This window comes from Myxocyprinus asiaticus, chromosome 47 (genome assembly GCF_019703515.2).
Source record: "Myxocyprinus asiaticus isolate MX2 ecotype Aquarium Trade chromosome 47, UBuf_Myxa_2, whole genome shotgun sequence".
NCBI lineage: Eukaryota > Metazoa > Chordata > Actinopteri > Cypriniformes > Catostomidae > Myxocyprinus > Myxocyprinus asiaticus.
In genome coordinates, this window is record NC_059390.1 from 11,873,792 (window position 1) to 11,898,266 (window position 24,475).

Below are 24,475 nucleotides of genomic sequence, written 5' to 3' on the forward strand. Positions count from 1 at the left end.
GACGAATCCCAGTTGCCTCTGCGTCTGAGACCATCAACCCGCGCATTTTATCACGTGGCTTGTTGAGCGCGTTGCCACGGAGACATAGCGCGTGTGGAGGCTTCACGCCATCCACCACGGCAACCACGCTCAATTCACCATGCGCCCCACCGAGAACAAACCACATTATAGCGACCACGAGGAGGTTACCCCATGTGACTCTACCCTCCCTAGCAACCGGGCCAATTTGGTTGCTTAGGAGACCTGGCTGGAGTCACTCAGCACGCCCTGGGATTCGAACTAGCGAACTCCAGGGGTGGTAGCCAGCGGCAAATCATAAGATTGGTGTTATGATACAAGGGCTTCAACTAGGTTGTGGAAAAGTAATTTCCCCATAGCATTCATTGCAATGTGTCGTTCCTTTCATCTCAGGGAACCGAGGTTACATGAGTGACCGGAGCGGAGATGTTTTTGTACTTCTGTTAACCTTTTTTTTTTTTTTTTTTCAGCTTAACTTAAGTCATTTTAGATCAGAAGGATTTTCACAGCATTTTGCCATTTTAAAAACAGATTTTTAGAGACACATTTAGCTAACAGCTGATAGAGACATTTTCCCTAACATTTCACATCTTTTATGAAGAAAATTTCTCCATTGCACAGTCGTTCTTTTTTTCTCTTCCATTTTTCTAAGGCTTCCAGCGACATCATTGGCAACTCCAGCTGTAAGTCTCTTCTTCCTTGTTACCATCATCTTTAAGATGTAGCCAAATTAAAGTTTATTTTATATTCAGGAGTCCTAAGGTAAACAAAACCAAATATTAAAGGAATAGTTCACCAGAAAATGAAAATTCTCTCATCATTTACTCACCCTAATGACATCCCAGAATTTCTTTCTTCTACAAAACTCAAAGATTTTTTCAGCTCTGTTGGTCCTCCTTACAGTGCAAGTGAATGGTGGCCAGAACTTTGAAGGTCCAAGAGGGACATTAAGGCAATATAAAAGTAATCCATATGACTCCAGCATTTAAATACATACACTATATTGCCAAAAGTATTCGCTCATCTGCCTTTAGACGCATATGAACTTAAGTGACATCCCATTCTTAATCCATAGGGTTTAATATGACGTTGGCCCACCCTTTGCAGCTATAACAGCTTCAACTCTTCTGGGAAGGCTTTCCACAAGGTTTAGGAGTGTGTTTATGGGAATTTTTGACCATTCTTCCAGAAGCACATTTGTGAGGTCAGACACTGATGTTGGACGAGAAGGCCTGGCTTGCAGTCTTCGCTCTAATTCATCCCAAAGGTGCTCTATCGGGTTGAGGTCAGGACTCTGTGCAGGCCAGTCAAGTTCTTCCACACCAAACTCGCTCATCCATGTCTTTATGGACCTTGCTTTGTGCACTGGTGCGCAGTCATGTTGGAACAGGAAGGGGCCATCCCCAAACTGTTCCCACAAAGTTGGGAGCAAGGAATTGTCCAAAATCTCTTGGTATGCTGAAGCATTCAGATTTCCTTTCACTGGAACTAAGGGCCCAAGCCCAGCTCCTGAAAAACAACCCCACACCATAATCCCCCCTCCACCAAACTTCACAGTTGGCACAATGCAGTCAGACAAGTACCGTTCTCCTGGCAACAGCCAAACCCAGACTCGTCCATCAGATTGCCAGATGGAGAAGCATGATTCGTCACTCCAGAGAACGCGTCTCCACTGCTCTAGAGTCCAGTGGCGGCGTGCTTTACACTACTGCATCCGACGCTTTGCATTGCACTTGGTGATGTATGGCTTGGATGCAGCTGCTCGGCCATGGAAACCCATTCCATGAAGCTCTCTATGCACTGTTCTTGAGCTAATCTGAAGGCCACATGAACTTTGGAGGTCTGTAACGATTGACTCTGCAGAAAGTTGGCGACCTCTGCGCACTATGCGCCTCAGCATCCGCTGACCCCGCTCTGTCATTTTACGTGGCCTACCACTTCATGGCTGAGTTGCTGTCATTCCCAATCGCTTCCACTTTGTTATAATACCACTGACAGTTGACTGTGGAATATTTAGTAGCGAGGAAATTTCACGACTGGACTTGTTGCACAGGTGGCATCCTATCACAGTACCACGCTGGAATTCACTGAGCTCCTGAGAGTGGCCCATTCTTTCACAAATGTTTGTAGAAGCAGTCTGCATGCCTAGGTCCTTCATTTTATACACCTGTGGCCATGGAAGTGATTGGAACACCTGAATTCAATTATTTGGATGGGTGAGCGAATACTTTTGGCAATATAGTGTATCTTCTGAAGTAATATGATAGGTGTGGGTGAGAAACAGATCAATATTTAAGTCCTTTTTTAACTGTAAAACTTTACTTTCACATTCTGGAGTGGAAGTGGCTTTCACTTTCACACACCTACTGGTTGGGACGTTCCTGTAAAATATAGCCAGTTATATACGGCAGGAGAACTTTGATGTTTCAATAATCCATATTTCACAGTTTCTGTCATTTTACAGTAGCACCCAACAGCCAATCAAATTATCCCAAACATTCCAACATTTTTTATTTATTTACTATTTGTATTGGTCCTCTAAACCTATCAAATATATAACATATTAGTAAATGCAATAATGAATAATAAATAAATAAAAATAAATATTAAAAATAAAAAATAATTTGCAACTCATGAAAATATAAAACATTTATTTTTCACATTAAATTATAAAATAATTAATTTAATAAAAATCAATTTGTATGAGAAGAATAATACAGTATTTTCATTGGTTAAAAATGAAACATAATAATTCAGATCGTATTTGCTGGATTTGTCAGGAACATGAAATATACGAAGCATGTATGGGTGTCTGGTAAAAAGGTAGTTCAAATCTGGTTTGAGTCCCAAAGAGTTTACTTTTTATAGAGTTGTCCCATTTACTGTTATGGTTAATCAGTCTGACTTTAGTGAAAGAAGTTCTTCTGTTTTTATCAGCCCTTGGTTGTACAGGTGAATTTTATTCCTCATTTTCTCTTTTGCTGGATTCTTGATGTTACTCTGACAGGGCTGGGCACCATCATCTGAAAAAGTAAAATGTTGGACATTAATCTCATCTTTTTGTTTGTTTGTATTGACATAAAAAAAAATAAAAAAAACCTGACAGATTTCATTATGAATCTTTTCTTTTTGCTACTTGCCTTGAGTGACATAAAAAACAGATTGACTGAAGCCATTAGCACAGCAGTCCTCACACCCCTGTGCTTCAGCGCCAGTGGAACAGCTGCACTCCACAGGCCAACTCCCGTATAAGTCCAGGTGAGGAACAGAGTCCGACTGTAAGCTCTGTGCTGCTGAAACCACTCTGTCACTTTCCAGGAAAGACTCCCTGTGGAAATGTTCTCCAACACTCAGGAAGGTGACCTCAGACTGGCTGCACTCACGGGGTCCTGACAGTTTGGCGACTCTGGGAGGCTGAGTTTCCTCCAGGGGTCTGAACATTTCATCATCTTCAGTAGGCAGACTGAGACCCGGAACGTGGACACAGTGGAACCCCTGAGGAGGGATCTCATCTTCTAGGGTGCGTGGCTGGTCCTCAGGAGGAGCAGGAATGGGAAGGAGTTGGCTTAACATCTGAAGCACCTTAACACACATTATTCCATTATAAGATCACATTTTATCACTGTTTACTACAGATGTTTCAAACTAGACATCTTGATACTGGCTTATTTATAGGACAAATTATGTAATTATCATAAATAAACAGAAAAAGTTGCACTGAAAATAGGAGAGGAATGTAAACAGATCTTGCAATACTGAATGCACATTTGTGCATGTGAGTACATTTGCTAACCATTTCCAAGCTAGGCCTAAATCGCATTTTGCTGGCGGTGCACTCAAGCCCAATTCGGAGCAGACAGAGTGCCACCGCAGAAGGCCAGTGTTCCACTTTGGGATCTAAAAACCGCAGACAGGCGTCCACACAGCCTTTCTCCTCTAACTCTGATCTCAGAACATCTCTCTAAAGGAGAATGCAATGACAGTGTTAGAGATTAGTCAGTAAAGAGTACAGTTCTGTGTCTTTTGGTGAGTGGATTCTTACCAAAAACAGAATCTTTGCTGACTCTTGGATAACCTTCTGTCCTGTACATGTCTCTAGTATAACCTACAATCATAAAAGCATAAAAGCTGGGCTGAGTCATGTCGGAGCAGTCGTTACAGGTCAGTTTTAGGTCATGAAGACATTTTAATGGCCAATGGTATGCAGTTGCTTACCTGGCACAAGGAAAAACAGGTAAACAAGCGATACTGTATAGGCATCATGTATGTTTTTTGTAATCAGTTACTATGTGGATGGCCCATGTTATCAAAACTGTTAAAATTCTCCATGTGCTACAGCATGAATACTGTAAATATCTCACATTGCCTTTTTAATGACTTGAATCTTTTACATTTATCCTAATGAATTCTGGCACAAAAACTCAGTCAATTTAATTAAATAAATATGTTCAAATTCCCAAGGTAAATCTTTAAAAAAAAAATCCTATATTTGTAGATTACATTATATCAATAATTTAATTAAAAAAAAAAAATTCTAAAAGGGATCCTGAACTTACCATGCCAAGGCTATAAACATCTAGTTTGACTGACAGCTTGCCATCACGGATGTACTCCTCTGGGAGATAGGCAAGGTTGCTATGGGAGGCATTGTCCATGACGATGGTGCAGCTCTGGTCAACTGAGTGGGGTCTCAGATGAGCTAATCCAAAATCGGATAATTTGGGCTGTAGGTGCTCGTCCAAGAGAATGTTTGAACTGCCAACAGACCACAAAGTAAGTTTAACAGTAATAAGGAGTTCATTCCAATCTGCTTCATCTTTGCTGGACCCAAGCAAAAATTGTAGCTATGGCTTAACACCAGTACCTTGTAATGTTTCCGCAAATAACCATGCAGGGTTGTGCAGTGTGTAGATGGTGAACTGCCTTTGCAGTGCCTTTGATGATGTTCAGCCTCTCCTGCCATGACAGAGGCTTCACGACTTCCTTTAAAGGAGGAAAGAGTAAAGGTAAATTCTACTTGAGTCTAGCTTAAGATAACACCTTAAGCTTCTAAGAGAACATTTCAGAAACAAATCTCTTTAGATTACCATGAGGAGGTTATGGTTTGCTGATGGATTACCTCATGAAGCCTGTGGAACAATGATCCATTATGAAGGAATGGATAAACTAAACAGAAGCGATCTCCCTCTGAAAAGCAGCCCCAAAGCTCCAAGATATTAGGATGCTGGTAGCTGAGAGGACAGAAGTTGAGAAGAAACACATTTTTAGTCACATTTTTTCCTTTATGGAAGGTGATTATAAAATGATAATAATAATAAAATGATTACAATAATATATTCCGCTTAAAATAATTGACTGATTGAACCTACAGTTGTAGAACTTCAATCTCTTTTGTGAATTTTTCCCACAATGTCTTCCAAGTAGCTTTATTTTCCTGTGTTTAAGTAATCAAGAATTAGAATCAGTGTTTTCAAAGTTGCGACAATGTTATATCTAAAACATTTGACTACATAAAATCAGAGCTTAAAAGCAAGTACCTTTTTGAACACTTTCACAGCAATGGATTTGTTTCCCCATCTTCCGCAGTAGACCTCTGCAAATGCACTAGCTCCAATTTTCAAGTCCTGATGGAAATTTCGGGTTCCATTTAAGATGTCTGAATAAGTGACCGAATACTTCTGTTTTTCGCCTATGACAGTGAGGTGGACAAAGAAGGTTTTATAAAGCAATCTACACAAGGAAAGACCACTTTCATCACAAATCATCATGAAACCACGCAAAACAGAAATGAAACTTTGTATATCTAAAAAGTGTAAAAGGAAAAAGCTACAGTTCCTACTGCATTACTTCCATTGCTGCTATGAACAGGCATGCTGATTTATACAGAGACCATGTAAATACAAATGTGTTTGTACTTATAAAGCATATTACCTTTAACAGACACAGACTCTGGATGAAGAGCTGAGATTTGAATGGATTTTTCATTATCTGAGAGGTACTAGTTTAAAAAAAAAAAAAGAGAGACAATGTGAGATCATGAAATTTACAATCCATCATGGCCTGGTCTAAAGGGGGGCTAGATTTTTCTTGTGCCCCCTGAAATAACTGATGTCCCCAGACCAACAGTGAAACATGATCAAGGGGGGCCAACCAAAACAAAACTATCAAGAAGGAGCACCCCCAGGACAAAGAGATAACCAGTTGGCCACCCTAAAGATTAAAATGCCAACCCCCACCCACATCTTCATTTGTCATGAAAAAAAAAAAAAAAAACTCTGTTCACACATAATGTATGTTCACAGGCAAATTTTGCTCTCACTGTTTTTGCTTTCTAAGAAACAAAAACCTAAACCAGGGTAAAGAGAGTCAATAACTGAAACTGAAAGGCAAATTGACAAAGGAAGGCCAATCACAGTTAATATTATAACATCAAACAAAATTACCATGGGAAACAGAGGGGGTGAGGATGACTTCATCACACAAGAATCTAGAAAAGAATCAAAAGTGTTCTGTTATTGTGTTTCCTGTTTAGTGAAGCAGAAACCAAAAACCTTCCCTTGACGTTTGTATGATGGTATGTGGTTTTGTGGCTGTTACAAATTGCTACAAGCAGGGGCGTAGTCCCCCCCCCCCCCCCATAATCAAAACAAGCAAGTACAACCCCCCCCCCCCAATATTTATACCATGATCAATGGAAACATGTAGATGCTTCACGCTGCAACCACCCCCCCCCCCAAAAATTTAAGCCAAATCTACGCCCTTGGTTACAAGTAACTGCACATAGGTTGCTTGCATCGTTGAGGTTATTTAAATCACTTTGTTTTGCTTCGCTTTATGGTCCACTTAATATTTAGATTTGACCGGTTCCTCTTTTAAGTACAGTATACATGTACTGTATGTTGCAAATCCACATTACTGCTTGAACTATAGCTTAGAGGAAGAGAAAGTTTCGAATGCAGTAAAATGTAAACAACCCCTACAAGAATTTATCATTTTAGGCACAGTTTCTGCTGAAATATCACAGCTACTACAGTTATCGTTACTACTGCAACAAGAAGGACAAACAAAGTTTATACAGACATTACAGAGAGACTTTTTTATAGTTGGAAGGTTTGAAATAATGAGAATTCCTTTGGCCTGCTTAAATATTCCATCAATACAAGTTTATGGGATTTTTCCAATATTTGATTATCCGCTGTTAGAAAACTGTCACTCCGATCAGTTACAAAATACATAGCACACTAAATCAGAACAGTATGAAGGTCTGTACCAAGTTTGGTGGATGTAGCTTAAATGCTCTAAGAGGAGTTACTGAATAACTGTGGCTTTGTCAAGCCAACATAAATATGGCACCTTCTTCAAACAGAGTAGCTTTCATAATCTTTGACATTCTACTTTCTTCATTTTAATTTCATTTCAATTATTTTAAACCAAGAATCCAAAGTGCTGTTGTAGTAACAATAATTGTGGTAACTATGTTTTTTTTTTTGTTTTTTTGTGGCATAAACTGGTGGTAGCCTAAAAAGCACCACAACTACTATTAGATTCTTATTCCACATCACAACATCCCTTACCTTGCGACTGAAAAAGACTCCTGGCATGAACATGACCCATATCATCCAGCACCTTCAGCAGATCTCCCACTGTTTTATTCTGCTGTGCCCACGACCACATGAGCTCTTGGGTCGGACTTTTCCCTGCAGTCGCGTACATTTCATTGCACCTCACTTCCAACAGACTAGGAAGGATGCGAGCAGCTATATGGAATCAGATTTAGAGGCATTAAATAAGAACTTATCATGTAACATCATGAACACCTATAAAGCGGAAACGTACAACCAACTCGAGTAAATTAGGTCTTGTTAAGTAAGAAGAGACTCGTTGTTCAAAGTGATACAATGTCAACGTAAAACCAGCTATTTTTACCTAAACCTCGCCATCCCAGTTCATCGACGCCGCTGTCCATCAGTTTACAGAAAGTCCCCATAAGCAATGGAGGAACATCGAAGAGGAACATTGACGGGTCGATTTTACCGAACATGGTTCTCCGGGCGATGAATGTGTGTGACGTTCAGATAATTATTTCATGCTTCTCTGCTGAATGACTCTATACTGCTCTCGTGCGTGGACATCTGTTGCTACAATTTGGAAACTCCCAAACCCCACCTACTTCCTCAAAATAATTTGAGAAATATTTTCTCATAGAAAGACGACAAGAAAAGGTAGCTGTCCCTTTAAATAAAATGTTCTCTTTTTGGCGCTTTTGCAAAAATACTAAAATTAAGGCAAATCAAGACTATATAGTTGAAACTGTACCTGTACTGTATCTTTAAATTCTGTACGTTTGAAGGTCGATCACCCCATTACTGGTCCTGAGTATTTATCTTGGAATCCAACTTGGTGGATCACCTGTTTCTATGCTTGTTCTCATGTTTGCTATAACGCCTTGGGCCTGTAATATATTCAATAAATAATGCATTAATAATAAATGAACATGTAAGATGTTTGTCCACACATTATCTGCTATGCAGCTCAATACAAGATAATAACAGAGCTTATGAATAGACAAAGTATCTGTAAATATAAAATGACATGTGAAAGATGCTGTAATTTGCACCTCTGTACACAAGGTGTAAAAAGATAATGATCTTTTTGAGAGTCTGACATCCCTTCTCATAGTAAACAAAGTGAAAGAAAAAGACAATTTACAACTCACAATTTTTAAAACAAGCAACATAAAGAGACTAGGGTATAACAGAAGAATCGTACAAGCTGCAAAATCCCTTAAGTTTTATTTGATAAATGTGCAACAAAGCAACAAGTTTGCCACTTGTTGACAATGTTGGTGTTTTTGTGTTCACCATTAAAAGTATTTTATAAAAATTATTTAAAAAAAAAAGTAGTAAAGTAGTAAAAAAAAAAAAAAAAAAAAAAAAGGTAGTAGCATGTATAAAAATGGTATTAACAACATAAAGCTATAACAAAATAAATACATTGTAATGCCAAAAAAGTAGAGTTGTCATTGTAATAATACAGAAAATTACCTATTTTCGAATGGGTCCACATAAAAGTGGTATTTACTGTATATACATACACTGATGAGCCAAAACATTATGTCCACCTGCCAAATATGCTCTTGGTCCTCTGCGTGCCGCCAAAACAGCGCCGACCCGCCGAGGCATGGACTCTACAAGACCTCTGAAGGTGTCCTGTGGGATCTGGCACCAAGACATTAGAAGCAGATCCATCAAGTCCTGTGAGTTGCAAGGTGGAGCTGCCCTGGATCGGACTTATTGGCCCAACACATCCCATAGATGCTCAGCCAGATTGAGAACTGGGGAATATTGAGGCTAGGGCAACACCTTGAACTCTTCATCATGTTCCTCAAACCATTCCCGAACAATGTGTGCAGTGTGGCAGGGCGCATTATCCTGCTGAAAGAGGCCATTGCCATGAAGGGGTACACCTGGTCTGCAACGGTTTTAGGTAGGTGGCACGTGTCAAATTGATGTCCACATGAATGGCTGGACCCAGGGTTTCCCAGCAGAACATGGACACTCTGACCGGTCTGTGGCTACGCAGCCCCATACACAGCAGGGTGCGATGCACTGTGTGTTGACACATTCCTCCTGTAACCATCACTCAAATTTTCTGTTTCTTGTGCCATAGTAGACCTTCTGTTGGTTCAGACCATACAGGATAGCCTTCGTTGCCCTCGTGCATTGATGAACCTTAGGTGCCCAACACACTGTCGTCGGTTTGTGGGTTGTCCCTCCTCGGACTACTGTCAGTAGGTACTCACCACTGCTGACCGGGATCACCCCACAGTCCTTGCCGTTTTAGAGATGCTCTGTCCCAGTCATCTGGCCATAACAATTTGGCCCTTGTCAAAGTCAATAAAGCCCTTACTCCTGCCCATTTCTCCTGCATTCAACAGACTACGAGAACTGATTGTTCGCTTACCATCTAATCTAACCAGACCTTGACATGTGCCCTTGTTTAGGAGATGATCAACGTTATTCACTTCACCTGTGAGTGGTCATTTTACCCATATTCTTGTATCCATGTATCCACAATTATGTATTTATTGTATCTGTTACTTAATTGTCTGCATTTATTATTTATACATTTATCAATGTAAGGTATTGTACTAGTTTCAGAGGTTATTGATGAAAGGACAGGCACTTCGTTCCCCACTTAGGGTGTGTTCACACTTGTAGTTCGGTTCTCTTAGTCCTCTTCGTCCGGACCAAAAAAGAAAATGATACATTTAGGCCTGGTTCGCCTTGCATTCACACTGGCATTTTTAACACCGAACCTAAAGATACAAAACAGAAGGCATCAGGAAAAAGTCACAACCTGATTGGACAGCTTTTATGATGTATATTTTTTGACGGAACTTGCCGAACATCCAAAACAATGCTGGTTGCTGGGCGAAATGCGCTCGTTATATTTATATATGTATATATGGTGGTATTTTTACCAGTTGAGGACAAATGAAGAGCTAATAAAATGTGTAAAGGAGTCAAAACAGTGCCAGAAATTCCTCCGTTGCACACACAAACGAAGATATGCCGCAAGGACGGCTGACGGCGGTTCCGACGCCTGCACCGAACTGTAATGGGCAACATAGCTCCTTTGATGAGAAGAACCAGGTATGCTTGAGGTCAGTATTAGGCAAATTACTTACTGTTTTTGGTCCGTTTAGATGTCTTTGGTCCATATTGCGTTCATATATCAATCGAAACGCACCAGAGTTCGTTTGGAAGCGGACAGAGACCCACTATTCAGGCGGTCTTGGTCTGCTTGTTTGGTGCACACCAAGGTTTGGGTGACAGCGTTCACACTTGTTCAAATGAACCGCATTAACAGAGCAATCGCACCAGAGTTCATTTTAATCGAACCAAACCTGCCAAGTGTGAACACACCCTTAGACTACACTTCAGGGTCACAAAAGGACGGTCACAGCTGCAGGATTTTTAGGAAATCACATGACTTCATTTTAGCATGAGGCAAAACTGGCGACAAACTAGGCTGTTTATCCACCTTATTCATGGGGGTCTTACAGGGGAAACGGAGGAGGGATGAATTTCCACCGGAAGTCGTTCTGTTGCATTCGCTAATGTAGGCTGCGGTCATTTAGACCCCGTTTTCAGCTGGTATTAGGATGTGATTCGGATGATCCGATGACAAGTGATCAGCACTAGCCTATATACAGGTGTAAATGGGTGCAAAACCTTTTGTGATGAAATCACAAAAAACACATACGGAGGTAGTCAAAAATTTATTTGAAACGCTGTAAACACCGTCCGGGATGCAGCGAAGTACCACTCCTTATCTGTCAATCAACCGCTGTGCTAAAATCAAGAGTTTCAACTGTTCAGGGCTCTGGTGACACATGGCTTTAAAATGAAATAACTGTCCAATAGGAAACATTTAAAAAGAGCTTACTTAATCTACGAGATCTTTACGGATCTTCTTAAGTGTGTCTTTGTGCGCACTTTACATTTCAGCTGCGCGCCATTTGTCCATGCTTCTTTGTCTTTTGTGTCATATTTCCGGCTTATTAATTAATGTCACAAGTGCTCACAGGAGATCCATTTGTGCGACCAACAGCGATGTGTCTCATCTGACCACATGTGATCGGATCACCCGAGATATATCCTGATACTGTGATGATGTGCAGTAATTACAATACCTGTTGTTCTTCATGAATCCAGTAGATGGCACTGTCTCACAGCAAATGTTACAAATGGTTTGAGAAACAGACGTACAAGACCAACATGTAATGTGCGATCAGTCAATAAACAGAGACATGTTGAGATGTGAGTCATTTTATTTTGAATCAGTGAACAAAACAAATACCAGCTATAAACAAGGTCTTAGTATTGTATTATGTTTTACTCTAGTCGTTTCGGCAAGAACATGTTACGACGTCCGTACAGAGCTCAGTTTGTAGCTCTACATACATCCTGAGGCCACTTCTTTAAATTATCCTCCCAAACCTCTATTAAAGATGTAACGGCTATCCGTATATTGTCCTTATTAAGCTCCATCAGGCTGTGCTCACACATGAATGATCAACACCACATCGAAAAAACGAATGAACGTACGATGCAACTACAACTGTGTTTCATTCTTAGCGGAAGTTAGACTTGTTATGAACAAAAACAAAGATGACTTTCTGGTTAATAGCATCCTTATTCTGGGAAAATTCTATATTCACAAATCAAAGTACTTGAAAGTGAAACTTAGGTTTTGTGTATTTCATGAGTTTCTTTCTTATACCATAGCCCTTAAGATGATGAAAAATAAAAATCCAATAAAACTTTTTAGCATAATAGAAGAATATGATTTACAAAAAAAGCCCTAACCCCTTATATATATTTATATATAAATACACACACACACACACATATTAATTATTATTATTATTTCTTGGATGATTTGATTTGTCCCTTTATGCACCTGATCCCACTGTTATAATGCAAAGATGTATTGTTGTTGCCGTGTTGTTTGTACATGACAAATTGTTCAATAAAAATAATTTAAAAAAAACTTCATGGAAGTACCGCCCACATTTCGCGCAAAGCATCATGGGTCGTACGAATAAGGTGCATAGGCAATACACGGGCATCGGAGAGAGCGCTGGAAATAACACAGAAACAACAGTCACATTTTATAACAATTCTTTTAAAATGGTATGTAATAAATCTTCATTATGTTTGTCATGTTTAACTCGTTAATATATATTTTCATAATGATTAAATACAGCTAAAAACTGCCAACAGTAATAAAAACATCCGAATAAGCTTACATTATTGTATTTATTTTTATTATTATTTTTTACCATCTTGAATCTTGACACTCCCATCTGCACCGAAAAGAGATATGTGCGCATAGCGACCTCATGCGACTGTAATAAAGAACTACAATTATTAATAACAACATCCATTGGTTAGAGGATTACGTTCATGTGATACGATAACTGTCGTGTTTGTCGTTAATGTGGGTTTCTTTCGGTGTTTGCGGGCTGCTGAAATTGCTGCAGACAGACTCAGAGCCACACCATGCTTCATGCTTATTGTGTGTCTTTATTCTCAAACCACACCTCTTTTAAGAGGACCATGTGATCATACACACCTAAAACTCATTACACACAACATATTACATCCTCCTTTCTTAAATTAGAAAGAAAATTACATCACCACATCAACAAGCATTAATAACCACAATCATGATATACCATCACAAACACTGTCATAAATACAATCAAAACAGCATAAAAAGTAGACCTTCCACAGGATGACAATCATAATCAGACAAGTTTAAAATGCATATATCATCAGTTGATGTCAGTCACTATGTAGTATAGTCTTATTGGAGGTCTGACAGTTCTTCCACTTCTTGATTACAGGTATCTTTGGCATTGAATTAGTGGTCACTGGATCAGACCGGTCTGGTGCCACTCTATCAACTAGATCATCACTGCTTGGATTTAACTCAACAGCTCTGAATACCTCTGGATGTATCTTTCTCAAATTACGTTTATTTCGTCAAAAGATCTGACCATTTGGTGACTGTACATTATACGACCGTGGTTCCTCTCTCTTACGTAGTACTGTTGCTGGTTTCCATCCCTCTCGAGTTTGCATATGTACAGTCTCACCTGCTACTAGCCCTGGCAAACTTCTAGATCTGACATCATAGTACTTCTTCTGACGAGCTTGTAGATCGACCAGTCTACTGTGCTTCTGCACAAGAGATCTTTGTCACAACATCTTGGTGGAACATGGTATAGTACTGTGAAGAATTTGTCCCATCAACATTTGTGCTGAAGATATACTCGATCCTGTGACTGGTATTTCGCAATGATAACAAAGCTAGATGTATATCCTCACCTGAACACCTGAACCTTTTTCAGAACACGTTTCACAGTTTGCACTGTTCGCTCAGCAAGTCCATTTGATTGTGGATATCCTGGACTGGAAAACAAAAGCCTTATTTGCTGATATGTGGGATAATGTTCTCATTTCTTGACTTGCAAATGTTACATGGTCACTCACAATTTCTTTTGGTATGCCATATCTTGCAAATGTTGCTTTCATAAATTGTATGTCTGAATGGGCAGATTTGTCTCTCAAATTAAGCACTTCTATATATTTTGTCATATAGTCAACTAACACCAGGAAAGACTGACCTTGCAATTCAAAGATGTCTGCTCCAAGCTTCAACCAGGGAACATCTGGGATGTCATGTGACTGAAGAGGTTCTCTTTGATTTTGAGGTTGGAACTTTTGACATATGCCACATATGCTTACCGTGCTCTCAATATCTTTTGACATGCCAGGCCAAAACACAACTTGCCTTGCTCGTGCAGTTTGTTGTATACCTTGATGTCCAATATGTAACCTCTGTAACAAAGCGGACTTTAATTTCTCTGGAATGAGGATTCTATCTCCCATCATTAGCACATCATTCTGCATAGTAATGTTGTGTCGCACTGACCAGAATTTGTGCAATTTCTCCTTCAGCCTGCTGCATTGCTTACCCCAGTCATTTTTATGAGCTTCTTTTATGGCTTGCAGGATGTCATCTGTTTGACTCGTTTCTTTTAGTTGTTTCAACATTTCTGAACTTAAAGAATCAGTAGCTTCTAGCAAATACACTACTTTCTCCTGAAACAGGTCTTCATTGTCCTCATTAGCATCTTGTTTTCTCACTGCTGCCCATGACAATGTGTCTGCAATCCACATACAGTTACCTGGTGTGTATTGAATCCTCAGATCATATCCTCGTAAATGAAGCATTTGCTGCAGTCTTGCTGGTGCTTTATTCAGTGGTTTTCGAAAAATATTCTCAAGTGGCTTATGATCAGACTGCACTGTCACTACCTTACCATACACATACTGATGAAAGTATCTGACAGCAAAAACAATGGCCAGCAACTCCTTTTCAATTTGTGCATAATTTTTCTCAGTATCTGTAAGTGCCCGTGAACTATAGTACAAGGGATGCCCTTCTTGCATGAGCACAGCTCCTGAGCCATCCTTTGATGCATCAGCTTGAATTACCAACTGTTTAACAGGATCATAGTACTTAAGGAATGGTGCTTGAGTTAAGGCTACCTTGAGACTTTCTAAAGCCTTATCATGCTCAGGGCTCCACTGCCATTCAGCTTCTTCTCTCAACAAATACCTTAACGGAGCAGTTATTGTTGCTTCATTTTGGATATACTGGGATAAATATCTGGTCATTCCCAGAAATATCTGAAGTGCCTTCTTGTTCTCTGGTGGTGGCATTTTAACAGTTGCTTGAACTTTATCTCCACCATGTTTTACCCCTTCCGAGGTGATGATATGTACCATATACTTGACAGTGTGAACTTTATACTGCAACTTGTCCTTACTCAACTTAACATTAGACTTTTTTGCTCCCTCCATGACTTGACGTAAAATCTCATCATACACTTGCTCTGATGATGCAGCAATGATCATGTCATCAGTAACGATATGCACTCCCTCAATATCTCCATTCTTTTGTTGGAAAACTTCACTGGCTGATTTAATACCAAATGGAAGCCTCAAGAAGCGATACCTTCCCTGTGGTGTACTGAAAGTGCACAGCATGGATGATGGTTCATCCAATTTTACTTGCTAGTACCCATCCTTTTCATCTAGGAGAGAAAAGATCGATTTACCAGCCAATTTGCATCTCACATCATCAGGCGTAGGAATGGAGAAATATTGTCTTTTTTTGTAGCCTTGTTCAGTTCTCTTGGGTCCAATCACACTCGTAATGCTCCATTCTTTTCTCTGTGATCACCAGGCTGTTTACCCAATCAGATGGATCTTGCACTGGAGTTATAACTTTAGCTCTCACTAGCTCATGTAAAATAGATTTTAATCTGTCCAATATAGCTAGAGGAATTTTCCTACATCCCTGTACTACTGGAGTTATATTTGGATCAACATGTATGTGGTGAACTCTAGGAAACTCACCAAGCCCTGTAAAGACAGATGAATATTCTTGAATCATTCCATTTCTTGTCATTGGTCCTTTTACTCCAATTGCCTCTATTCTCTTCACCAACTGTAAGGCTTCACAGGCTTCTCGGCCTAAAATTGGAGTACTGGATTGACAGGAAATAAAGAATTGCAATAAAGATTTAGCTTTAGGCGTAACATTCTACCCCATACGCTGGACATTGTCTTAGTTCATGCAGCTGCCCACATCTCCAACATTTGTTTACAGGTTGAATCTTATTTTTCTCTTTACTTTTATAATTCATTGTCATCCCTTTTTTTTTTTCAGAGCAAATTTTTGACTTTCTGATCACTTGAATTGCTGCTTCTGAATCCACTTGTCCTGTCTGCATTACCATGATCTGATTTTTTTGCCGCTTCGGCTGCTCTGCATATGTCTAATGCTTTCACTAGTGTCAAACCCGTTTCTCTGAGCAGTCTCTCTTTCATTCGTGTCTATTAGACTAAACACCAGTTTGTCTCTTATCATATCATTTTCACTTTGGCCAAACTCAGTCTTTTGACTTCTGACATAGCTCTGTGACAAACTTATCCACTGATAGTCCGTCTGCCATCTTATGCGACCAAAACTGATGCCGTTCAAACAATATTTTTCTGTGGGCTACAGTACTGTTTGAAAGCTTGCAAAATCTCTTGCATAGTATGATTTCGTTTGTCTTCATAGTTGATCGTGAGAGTGTTATAAACTTCAAGTGCCTCTTTGCCTATTGTGTGAAGCAAAATCGCTATTTTAACATTCTCATCTTTTTCTTCAGCCCCAGTTGCCATCATATACAATAAAAATTCTCTGCGACATTGCCTGAGAGCATTAGAGGCGATGGTGGCTTAAATTGTTCCATTTAGCCGTTTATCCTTTTCCAAAAAAACACAGACTTACTTCACTGATGTGCCGTTCACTCGTTTGCATCAGGGATTCTTCATTCGGCACCTGTTTACATTCTCGTACTGCTGAGCCACGACTTCTGACACCATGTCATGTTTGTCGATAATGTGGGTTTCTTTCGGTGTTTGCGGGCTACTGGAATTGCTGCAGACAGACTCACAGCCATACCATGCTTCAATGCTTATTATGTGTCTTTATTCTCAAACCACACCTCTTTTAAGAGGACCATGTGATCAAACACACCTAAAACTCATTACACACAACATCAATCATATTTGAATAATTTCCACTGTGCGCAGTCTTATGAGTTAACAATAATATCGCCTCAGTGAATTAGTGAATAAAGAAAACACTTAGCATTTTAATGGCAAAATAAAAAAATAACCATATCAAATATCTATATAAATAAATCATAAATTGTTAAAATATACCTGTATGATTTTGGATTGCTATATTTTATTATGTTATATTTAATTATCAAGTTTTGACATGTTAAAAACTAAAACATTACAGCCAGCATGAAATAAAACATTGCAAGAATGAAATGAAGGTAACTGGCATCTCTCACTCACCCTGCACTCAGTCCTCCTCGCGTTAGATTATGGACAATATAGCGTCGGCGAGTACATCGGCAGTACACTCTAAATCAGAAAGCATTGTGGGTAAGAATGAGTGGACAAATGTAGGGAACGAGATGTAGGGAAGGAATTCGTACACTACTACAAAATGGCCCACACCCAAAATAGTGCACTATACAGTGGCTAGGGGGCGATTTCGGACACAGTGAAATATTATTTAGCAGAGATGGGCCACTTCTATTAAAATGAATGGGAGAAATGGGAACGCTCAACCAAAGAGCTCTGAGCGCCCAAAGGTCAACGGATGTAGAAAGGAGGTCCCGCCTTACAGGTTAAAGAGCCAATCACTTTTTAGATACAGACGTCGCCTGTCAATCAACTCTAGAACGCGCATGCGCATTAACTATACAAGCCGGGAAAATTGCGTTTTTAGCGTAATATGGGGTAAAGAATCACAAGTTATGATTCCAGTATCGTCAGATTTTATAGCTGATTTGAAATATATTATTTGATCGTAATCTTGAACAACCGTTTTTGAGATTTCGGTCTTTCTCCATTCAAGTAGATAGGAGCTGCACTGGACTGGAAATAGCCTCATGAGAGCGTTCCAAAGATGGCCGACAGTGTACTGACTTACTAGAAGCACTTTGTTATAATGCTTACCAAACACATTTGATCCCCTGACAACAAATATGTTAATAGAAAAAACCCATCTTATATTTTCATCCGCGAATATTGAGTACCGGCATTTGCACGTCTTTGAGAGCTGTGGACAAAGTGAAACTAAAACTTGGAGTCGTTTTTAATCCAATCACAGCCTGGATCGCACAGTTGTTAGGCAGACAGCTGTGTTTAAGGTTTATTGCAAGTATAAAAACACTGGAATGATCCTCAACTTTTTAATCACAAATCAGTTTAATATGAATACAAGTTCAATCTGAAAGCTTAAGACATTGAGCTGGCAGAACAAGATATAAAATAAATACTGATTCCAAATGCAAATAAATAAGCACAATTATTTTAGTAGGTTTTATCAACTTTATTTCCCCTTTAGAATGGCATTATTTTTCCTAGGGATTAACTAACATACATTCATATGAATTAAAAACTCATTGACAGCAGTCTGAATTTGTAAGCGATTTTAGATTTAAAATGAACAACTGTGCTTAAAATAGACAAATTATTGTAGTCTGTCTAATGAATAAATCTGAAAACAAAGCCAAAATAAGCCAAAAAATATAGCTTGTTTCACCATTTTTACTTGCACATTATTACTCCTGCATAGTCTACATAACATTTACACAAAGAGGAAAGAAACCAGTGAAACAACAACCAGAAACCATAGAAAAACCCATACAGAAAAATGTAGCAGCTATACTTTGGTTAAATAAACTTCACTCTCATGGAGAAAAGAATAATATGATTAAGCCAACTCAAGGAAAAACTAAAATAAATGAATCAGGTTAGTTATTATGTAATTTGTATGAACTGTGCATCTTGAGCAACATCATTTATTTGATGGGATAGCTGCGGTCTATGTTGATTGTGAAAAATTTCCAAAAACATGAGAAATTATCCTAAGAGGGAAAGAAAAACATAATTAATTGTCTTCAAGGAGCAGTTCACCCAAAACTGAATTTAAAAAAAAAAAAAAAGAAAAAAGAAAAAGAACATTTTTAGAAAAAATGTTTTGCTCTGTAGGTCCGCTCAATACAAGTAAACAGAGTCCAAAACTTTGAAGCTCATAAAAGTAACCCATCGACTCCAGTGGTTAAATCCATGTCTTTAGAAGCAATATAATAGGTGTGGGTGAGAAACAGTTTAATATTTAAATCCTTTTTTTACTATAAATCTTCACTTTGAAACACCCCTCTAAGCATTCTTCTCTCCAAGAGTTCTTCTTCTTTTGTTTTTGGTGATTCACATTCTTCGTGCATACTGCCACCTACTGGGCAGGGAGGAGAATTTATAGTAAAAAAAGGACTTAAATATATAACTGTTTCTCACCCACACCGATCATATCACTTCTGAAGTCATGGATTTATCCACTGGAGATGTTTGGATCACTTTTATGCTGCCTTTTATATGCTTTTTTGAGCTTCAAAGTTTTGGACCCTGTTGAATTGCATTGTATGGACCTACAGAGCTGAGATATTCTTCTAAAAAACTTTTGTGTTCTGCTGAACAAAGAAAGTCATACACATCTGGGATGGCATGAGAGTGAGTAAATGAGAGAATTGTCATTTTTGGGTTATCTGTCCCTTTAACATTTCTAAGTGTCCACGACTGAAATCGTAGAAAAACAAATCTATGTGCTAGAAACCGAATTACATTTTTTAAAATATTTCTTCACTGATTTTAAACAAGATGATGCTCACCTTTCTTTGTCTCATTGTTTGGCTTTACATGTTGGTCTCTGTGGAAAAACAGAAGATTCAGTACATGTGCACTGTCAAACCAAGAGGTAACAGTATGTTGAAACATACGTAGACCTTCGCATACAACACTCACCCCAAAGAAAGTTGTCTGTTTTGCCCATATGTCGAACTCTGCAGACGTAGTTGTCTGCCTTCTCTGGTTTGAAGGAGACACTCTTGGTAAGGTGAAATTGCCAGCCCTTCTCAAAGGCCAGGTCAGTCTGCTGGGCATCAGGGATAACCTGTCCATTTTTCAGCAACTCAATAGTGATATCAGGAGGGTGGAAGTCGCTTACATGGCAGATCAGGGTGTTTTCTTTGCCATACTCCCCAGGGAAATGGCTGTACACCTTGACCTTTGGAGGGGCTAAAATTGCAATTTAAAATATTAAGTTTCTTAGGATATATAAGTTAAAGACTCATCAAAACGGTCTTCAAAGTATGGAATTAGGGAGGGAGAATTAATTAAGAGGGAATGAAGGAGGTAGATAATGCGGAAGTAATCTACATTTTGCCAGAACAAACAGGAGATTATTTAGCTGACAAATAATTCCGTTCAAACCTGGGATGCAAAAGTAATATAAAACACTTAATAAAAATATATTTATAAGTCAATATTTCAAATACACAGTTCTAATCTAAATGCACAGTGGACACCATAAATAATACTAAGGAGTGTGTAAATAATACACACCATAAATAAAGGCAAAGGAAATGGAGGGGGAGGGGAAAGTTTTCCTTTTCATTAATTTCCCCAAACAAAACACTAAGTACATAAGACCATGCTGATTCATAATTGCACTAACTAGGCTACTTCTGAGGTTAAGCAATTGCTGTATATTTAAAATAGGCAACAAAATTATTTTATCATAACCTCTATATTAGCAATATTAGTTGGTAGGCCAATCAAAAATAGAAATTACCTCAGTTTTGACTTTGACTTAATAGTGAATTGCAAAATGTGCAATTCACTATTAATATAGCGACATATAGTGACACTATTTGAAACAATGGTAAGAAACTAAAGTCACTAAATATTAATTAAACCACTTGTAAATTGATTACTTACAGGTTTTTCCTTGTACAGTCACATACAGCACGCAAAACAGAGCAAAAGTAATTAGCTCCCTCATCTTTGACAATATTTTTTAGCGTGTCAACCAGACAATCCTTCTTCTTTCAGATCACCAGCAGTTAATATCGAAAGTACAATCACCAGTTACCCTAAATGAACTATGAGGAGAGCACTAAGTACAACCTCCAAAAATAAGACAGCCAATAGCAAAACTGTTACATGTTGTTGTCGGGTGAATTTGGTCTTGGGATGTTATACAGTCAGTTGGTTGAAAAGGCTCCCTTTGGAAATACCCGAACTTACCAAATCAATTAGACACCTCCCACTGCTAGTCTCCATAAACAAAACTGGTTGACCATTATGTAAATCGACTGAATTTAAAATGGCTTAAGGGAAATGACACAATTTGCAAATATGCTCTAATCTCATTTTTAAGCACAAATGGGTAGCTGACATGAGACATCAAGCAGTGACAGCAGGGTCCTGCAGTGTGACATAAAACTCTTTAAAATATTTGTCTTGTGACCCATAAATATAACCCATATCCCCCATGCATATTAATTGAGAGCCAAATTAATTAAGAGACCACATGGAATAGTAGGCTACTTTTAAAAATTCAGCTGTCACACTGCAAGACTAGTGATGAAGTATTGATGGAAAAAAGGTGATTAAAATAGAGAAAAAAAGACACACACATATACATTCATACATATATTCTCAAATCTATTCTCAAATAGAAAATACATTGTACATTGAATGTATCTTCAACTATGGCCTTTTATGTTAACAATCCCCAACTGTCCTTCCAGAAGTAGTTACAGTATGAATACACAAGGCCTGCGTTTGTGATTACAGAAACTGGAAAATAATTCCAGTTTCTTTTTTTAAGAACAACCTTAGTTGTTCAAAAATGTGAATTCCTTAACATTTGTAAAATTACAGCCAATAAGAATAGGCAGAGCTAAACAAAATGTAAATTCAGCCATAGGAACACTACAGTTGTTACATTATCCCTATTTCTCTGGCTTTTGGGATGTATGGATTATTTTGGCATGCCAGAGCAATAAGGAAATCCATATGAATTGTGGCTTGGCTTGGCTGCCAGAGTCCCTGCACAGCAGTCCTGGTCTCAGTTACTATGGAAACTAAGCACAATATTGTGACACAGTACTTTGTGGAGATCTGTAACGTAATGTATTAGATGGTTGGGAATATTTATAAAACTCCACTTTATACCTTCTTTATGTTGTCTGCTTCTTAAGTGCTTTCACTTTTAATTCAAACACGAAGAATATGTATTTCCTTGTTTATTGTTTGTGTATTTTTGTATCAAACCAAAGCAGATTTACTGGCCTGGGCACAATCTTTGCCAGATAGGCTACAATCTTTGCAAATGTTGATGAAAAATGAACCTACAGTGGTTCCAAAAAGTATTTGGACACTTAAGACACACATAAAATGTATAAATGTCATCGCATTAAATAACAAAATATCAATAAAAAGCTTTCACAAAAATATACGTGTTAAGTTTAAATGACAAAGCAATAGGTATACCATTTTATATCATTGTTTTGTCTATTTTGGAAAAGTAAGAGAATTTGGACACTCTCTGGTGGTCAAGCTTAGTATAACGTCCTGCTAGGGGCACCTAGGGGAACTTGAGGGTGACTGACTTCATTCATCCCCTCAAATTGACCATAGGACCAGTTGAATGGAAGTAGTGTCCAAAAAATAAATAAATAAATAAATAGCTAAGAAAAGTGAATTAATTTGTAGAAAAGATCTTTTGTTTGCAGATGCCACTTGGTTTGATATTTTGTTATCTAATGCAATGACACTCATACCTTTTATAAGTATGTGTGACTTAAGTGTTCAAATACTTTTCTGGGGCCACTGTATTAACAAAAAGTGAAAGTAGAGTCCACGGCTTGAACAACATCTCCTGGAAATCACGTGATAAAGGCTGGGGTTTTTTGATTGTATGTTTTATAACCGTCATATGCGGTGGGGAATCTAGAGAGCAATATCTATTATGGAAAATGAAAAACTGTAAACGTCATCTGATAATCATGTGAGTAGTCTTTTTGCGGTCAAAATACTCTAGTACTTTTGAAGAGCAGATCTCAAAATATAAGGAAAATTTAAGACACAGTTTGTCCACATGATGTCATCATTGTACCAGTATTGGAAGTGAAATTGAAACGTGCACAGAATCAAATCTTGAGCCAGGCAGTTAAAACCGAGTTTGAGGTTTGGACCTGCTATTGATCCTATTTCAGACTGATTTTTGTCATTAACAGTATCTTTATATAATTTGAATATGCTAAACATTAAATCAATTTGTCATAAGCTGTAAAGTCTAATGATTCACTTGATATTATACACTGGTGGCCAAAAGTTTGGAATAATGTACAGATTTTGCTGTTTCAGAAGGAAATTGGTACTTTAATTCACCAAAGTGGCATTCAGCTGAACACAAAGTATAGTCAGGACATTACTGATGTGAAAAACAGCACCATCACTATTTGAAAAAAGTCATTTTTGATCAAATCTAAACAGGCCCCATTTTGAGCAGCCATCACTCCAACATCTTATCCTTGAGTAATCATGCTAAATTGCTATTTTGGAGGAGAAAATCCCTTGCCATTATATCAAACACAGCTGAAAGCTATTTGGTTCATTAATTGAAACTTAACATTATCTTTGTGTTTGTTTTTGAGTTGTCACAGTATGCAATAGACTGGCACATCTTAAGGTCGATATTAGGTCATAAATGGCAAAAAAAGAAACCGCTTTCTCTAGAAACTCATCAATCAATCATTGTTTTGAGGAATAATAGCTATACAATGCTTGAAATTGCCAAAAAAAAAAAAAAAAAAAAAAAAACTTTAGATTTCATACAAAGGTGTACACTACAGTCTTCAAAGACAAAGGACAACTGGCTCTAACAAGGACAGAAAGAGATGTGGAAGGCCAGATGTACAACTAAACAAGAGGATAAGTACATCAGAGTCTCTAGTTTTAGAAATAGACGCCTCACATGTCCTCAGCTGACAGCTTCATTGAATTCTACCCGCTCAACACCAGTTTCATGTACAACAGTAAAGAGAAGACTCAGAGGTGCAGGCCTTATGGGAAGAATTGCAAAGAAAAAGCCACTTTTGAAACAGAAAAACAAAAAGAAAAGGTTAGAGTGGGCAAAGAAACAGACATTGGACAGCAGATAATTGGAAAAGAGTGTTATGGATCTTAACCCCATTGAACGTTTGTGGGATCCGCTAGATCAGGGATGGGCAACTTTGAAGGGGGCAAGGGCAACATTTTTTCTCCATTTTACCAAGGGGCTGGATTACAATCCGCACTCTAACAATGTTCATCCCTTTACTCAATTTCCTCATTAATGTGGGTAATCTATGCACAACTAATGCAATGTTCTTTTAAAGATTTTGTTCCCTATA

The 24,475-nt window shown here is 38.4% G+C and overlaps 2 protein-coding genes and 1 long non-coding RNA gene across 5 annotated transcripts; 1 reads left to right on the forward strand and 2 right to left on the reverse strand.

Annotated features, from left to right (window-relative positions):
• Positions 1–2,652: 2,652 nt before the first annotated feature.
• LOC127436552 (interleukin-1 receptor-associated kinase 3-like) lies at positions 2,653–8,356 on the reverse strand. Of its 3 annotated transcripts, none has more exons than XM_051690817.1 (13): positions 8,335–8,356; positions 7,593–7,775; positions 6,462–6,505; positions 5,950–6,016; positions 5,556–5,707; positions 5,388–5,452; positions 5,138–5,249; positions 4,883–5,001; positions 4,575–4,773; positions 4,061–4,123; positions 3,812–3,979; positions 3,159–3,600; positions 2,653–3,041 (listed from the first exon to the last, which is right to left on the reverse strand). In XM_051690817.1, exons 2-13 carry the CDS (start codon positions 7,729–7,731, stop codon positions 2,914–2,916), a joined length of 1,698 nt encoding a protein of 565 aa, XP_051546777.1. In that variant the 5' UTR covers positions 7,732–7,775; positions 8,335–8,356; the 3' UTR covers positions 2,653–2,913. The 3 variants fall into 3 exon arrangements, with proteins under 3 accessions (XP_051546777.1, XP_051546776.1, XP_051546778.1); XM_051690816.1 differs by lacking the exon at positions 8,335–8,356 and adding an exon at positions 7,945–8,148; XM_051690818.1 differs by lacking the exons at positions 3,812–3,979; positions 8,335–8,356 and adding an exon at positions 7,945–8,150.
• Positions 8,357–12,532: 4,176 nt separating this feature from the next.
• LOC127436960 (uncharacterized) lies at positions 12,533–19,196 on the forward strand. Its single transcript, XR_007896496.1, has 2 exons — positions 12,533–12,719; positions 13,436–19,196. It is a non-coding gene; the product is annotated as an uncharacterized LOC127436960 (long non-coding RNA).
• LOC127436957 (beta-2-microglobulin-like) lies at positions 18,411–21,179 on the reverse strand. Its single transcript, XM_051691504.1, has 4 exons — positions 21,012–21,179; positions 20,037–20,309; positions 19,904–19,941; positions 18,411–19,102 (listed from the first exon to the last, which is right to left on the reverse strand). The coding sequence occupies exons 1-3, from the start codon at positions 21,073–21,075 to the stop codon at positions 19,928–19,930; spliced, it is 351 nt and encodes a 116-aa protein (XP_051547464.1). The 5' UTR covers positions 21,076–21,179; the 3' UTR covers positions 18,411–19,102; positions 19,904–19,927.
• Between the last annotated feature and the right edge of the window lie 3,296 nt (positions 21,180–24,475).

Coding starts and splice junctions, on each gene's coding strand:
- LOC127436552 (XM_051690816.1), bottom strand. CDS start 8,059: ATGTTCGGTAAAATCGACCCGTCAATGTTCCTCTTCGATGTTCCTCCA. Junction 6,017..6,461: donor CACCCCCTCTGTTTCCCATG/GTAATTTTGTTT, acceptor TTTTTAAACTAG/TACCTCTCAGATAATGAAAA. Junction 3,601..3,811: donor TTAGGCCTAGCTTGGAAATG/GTTAGCAAATGT, acceptor ATGTGTGTTAAG/GTGCTTCAGATGTTAAGCCA.
- LOC127436957 (XM_051691504.1), bottom strand. CDS start 21,075: ATGAGGGAGCTAATTACTTTTGCTCTGTTTTGCGTGCTGTATGTGACT. Junction 20,310..21,011: donor GACTGTACAAGGAAAAACCT/GTAAGTAATCAA, acceptor TTGCAATTTTAG/CCCCTCCAAAGGTCAAGGTG.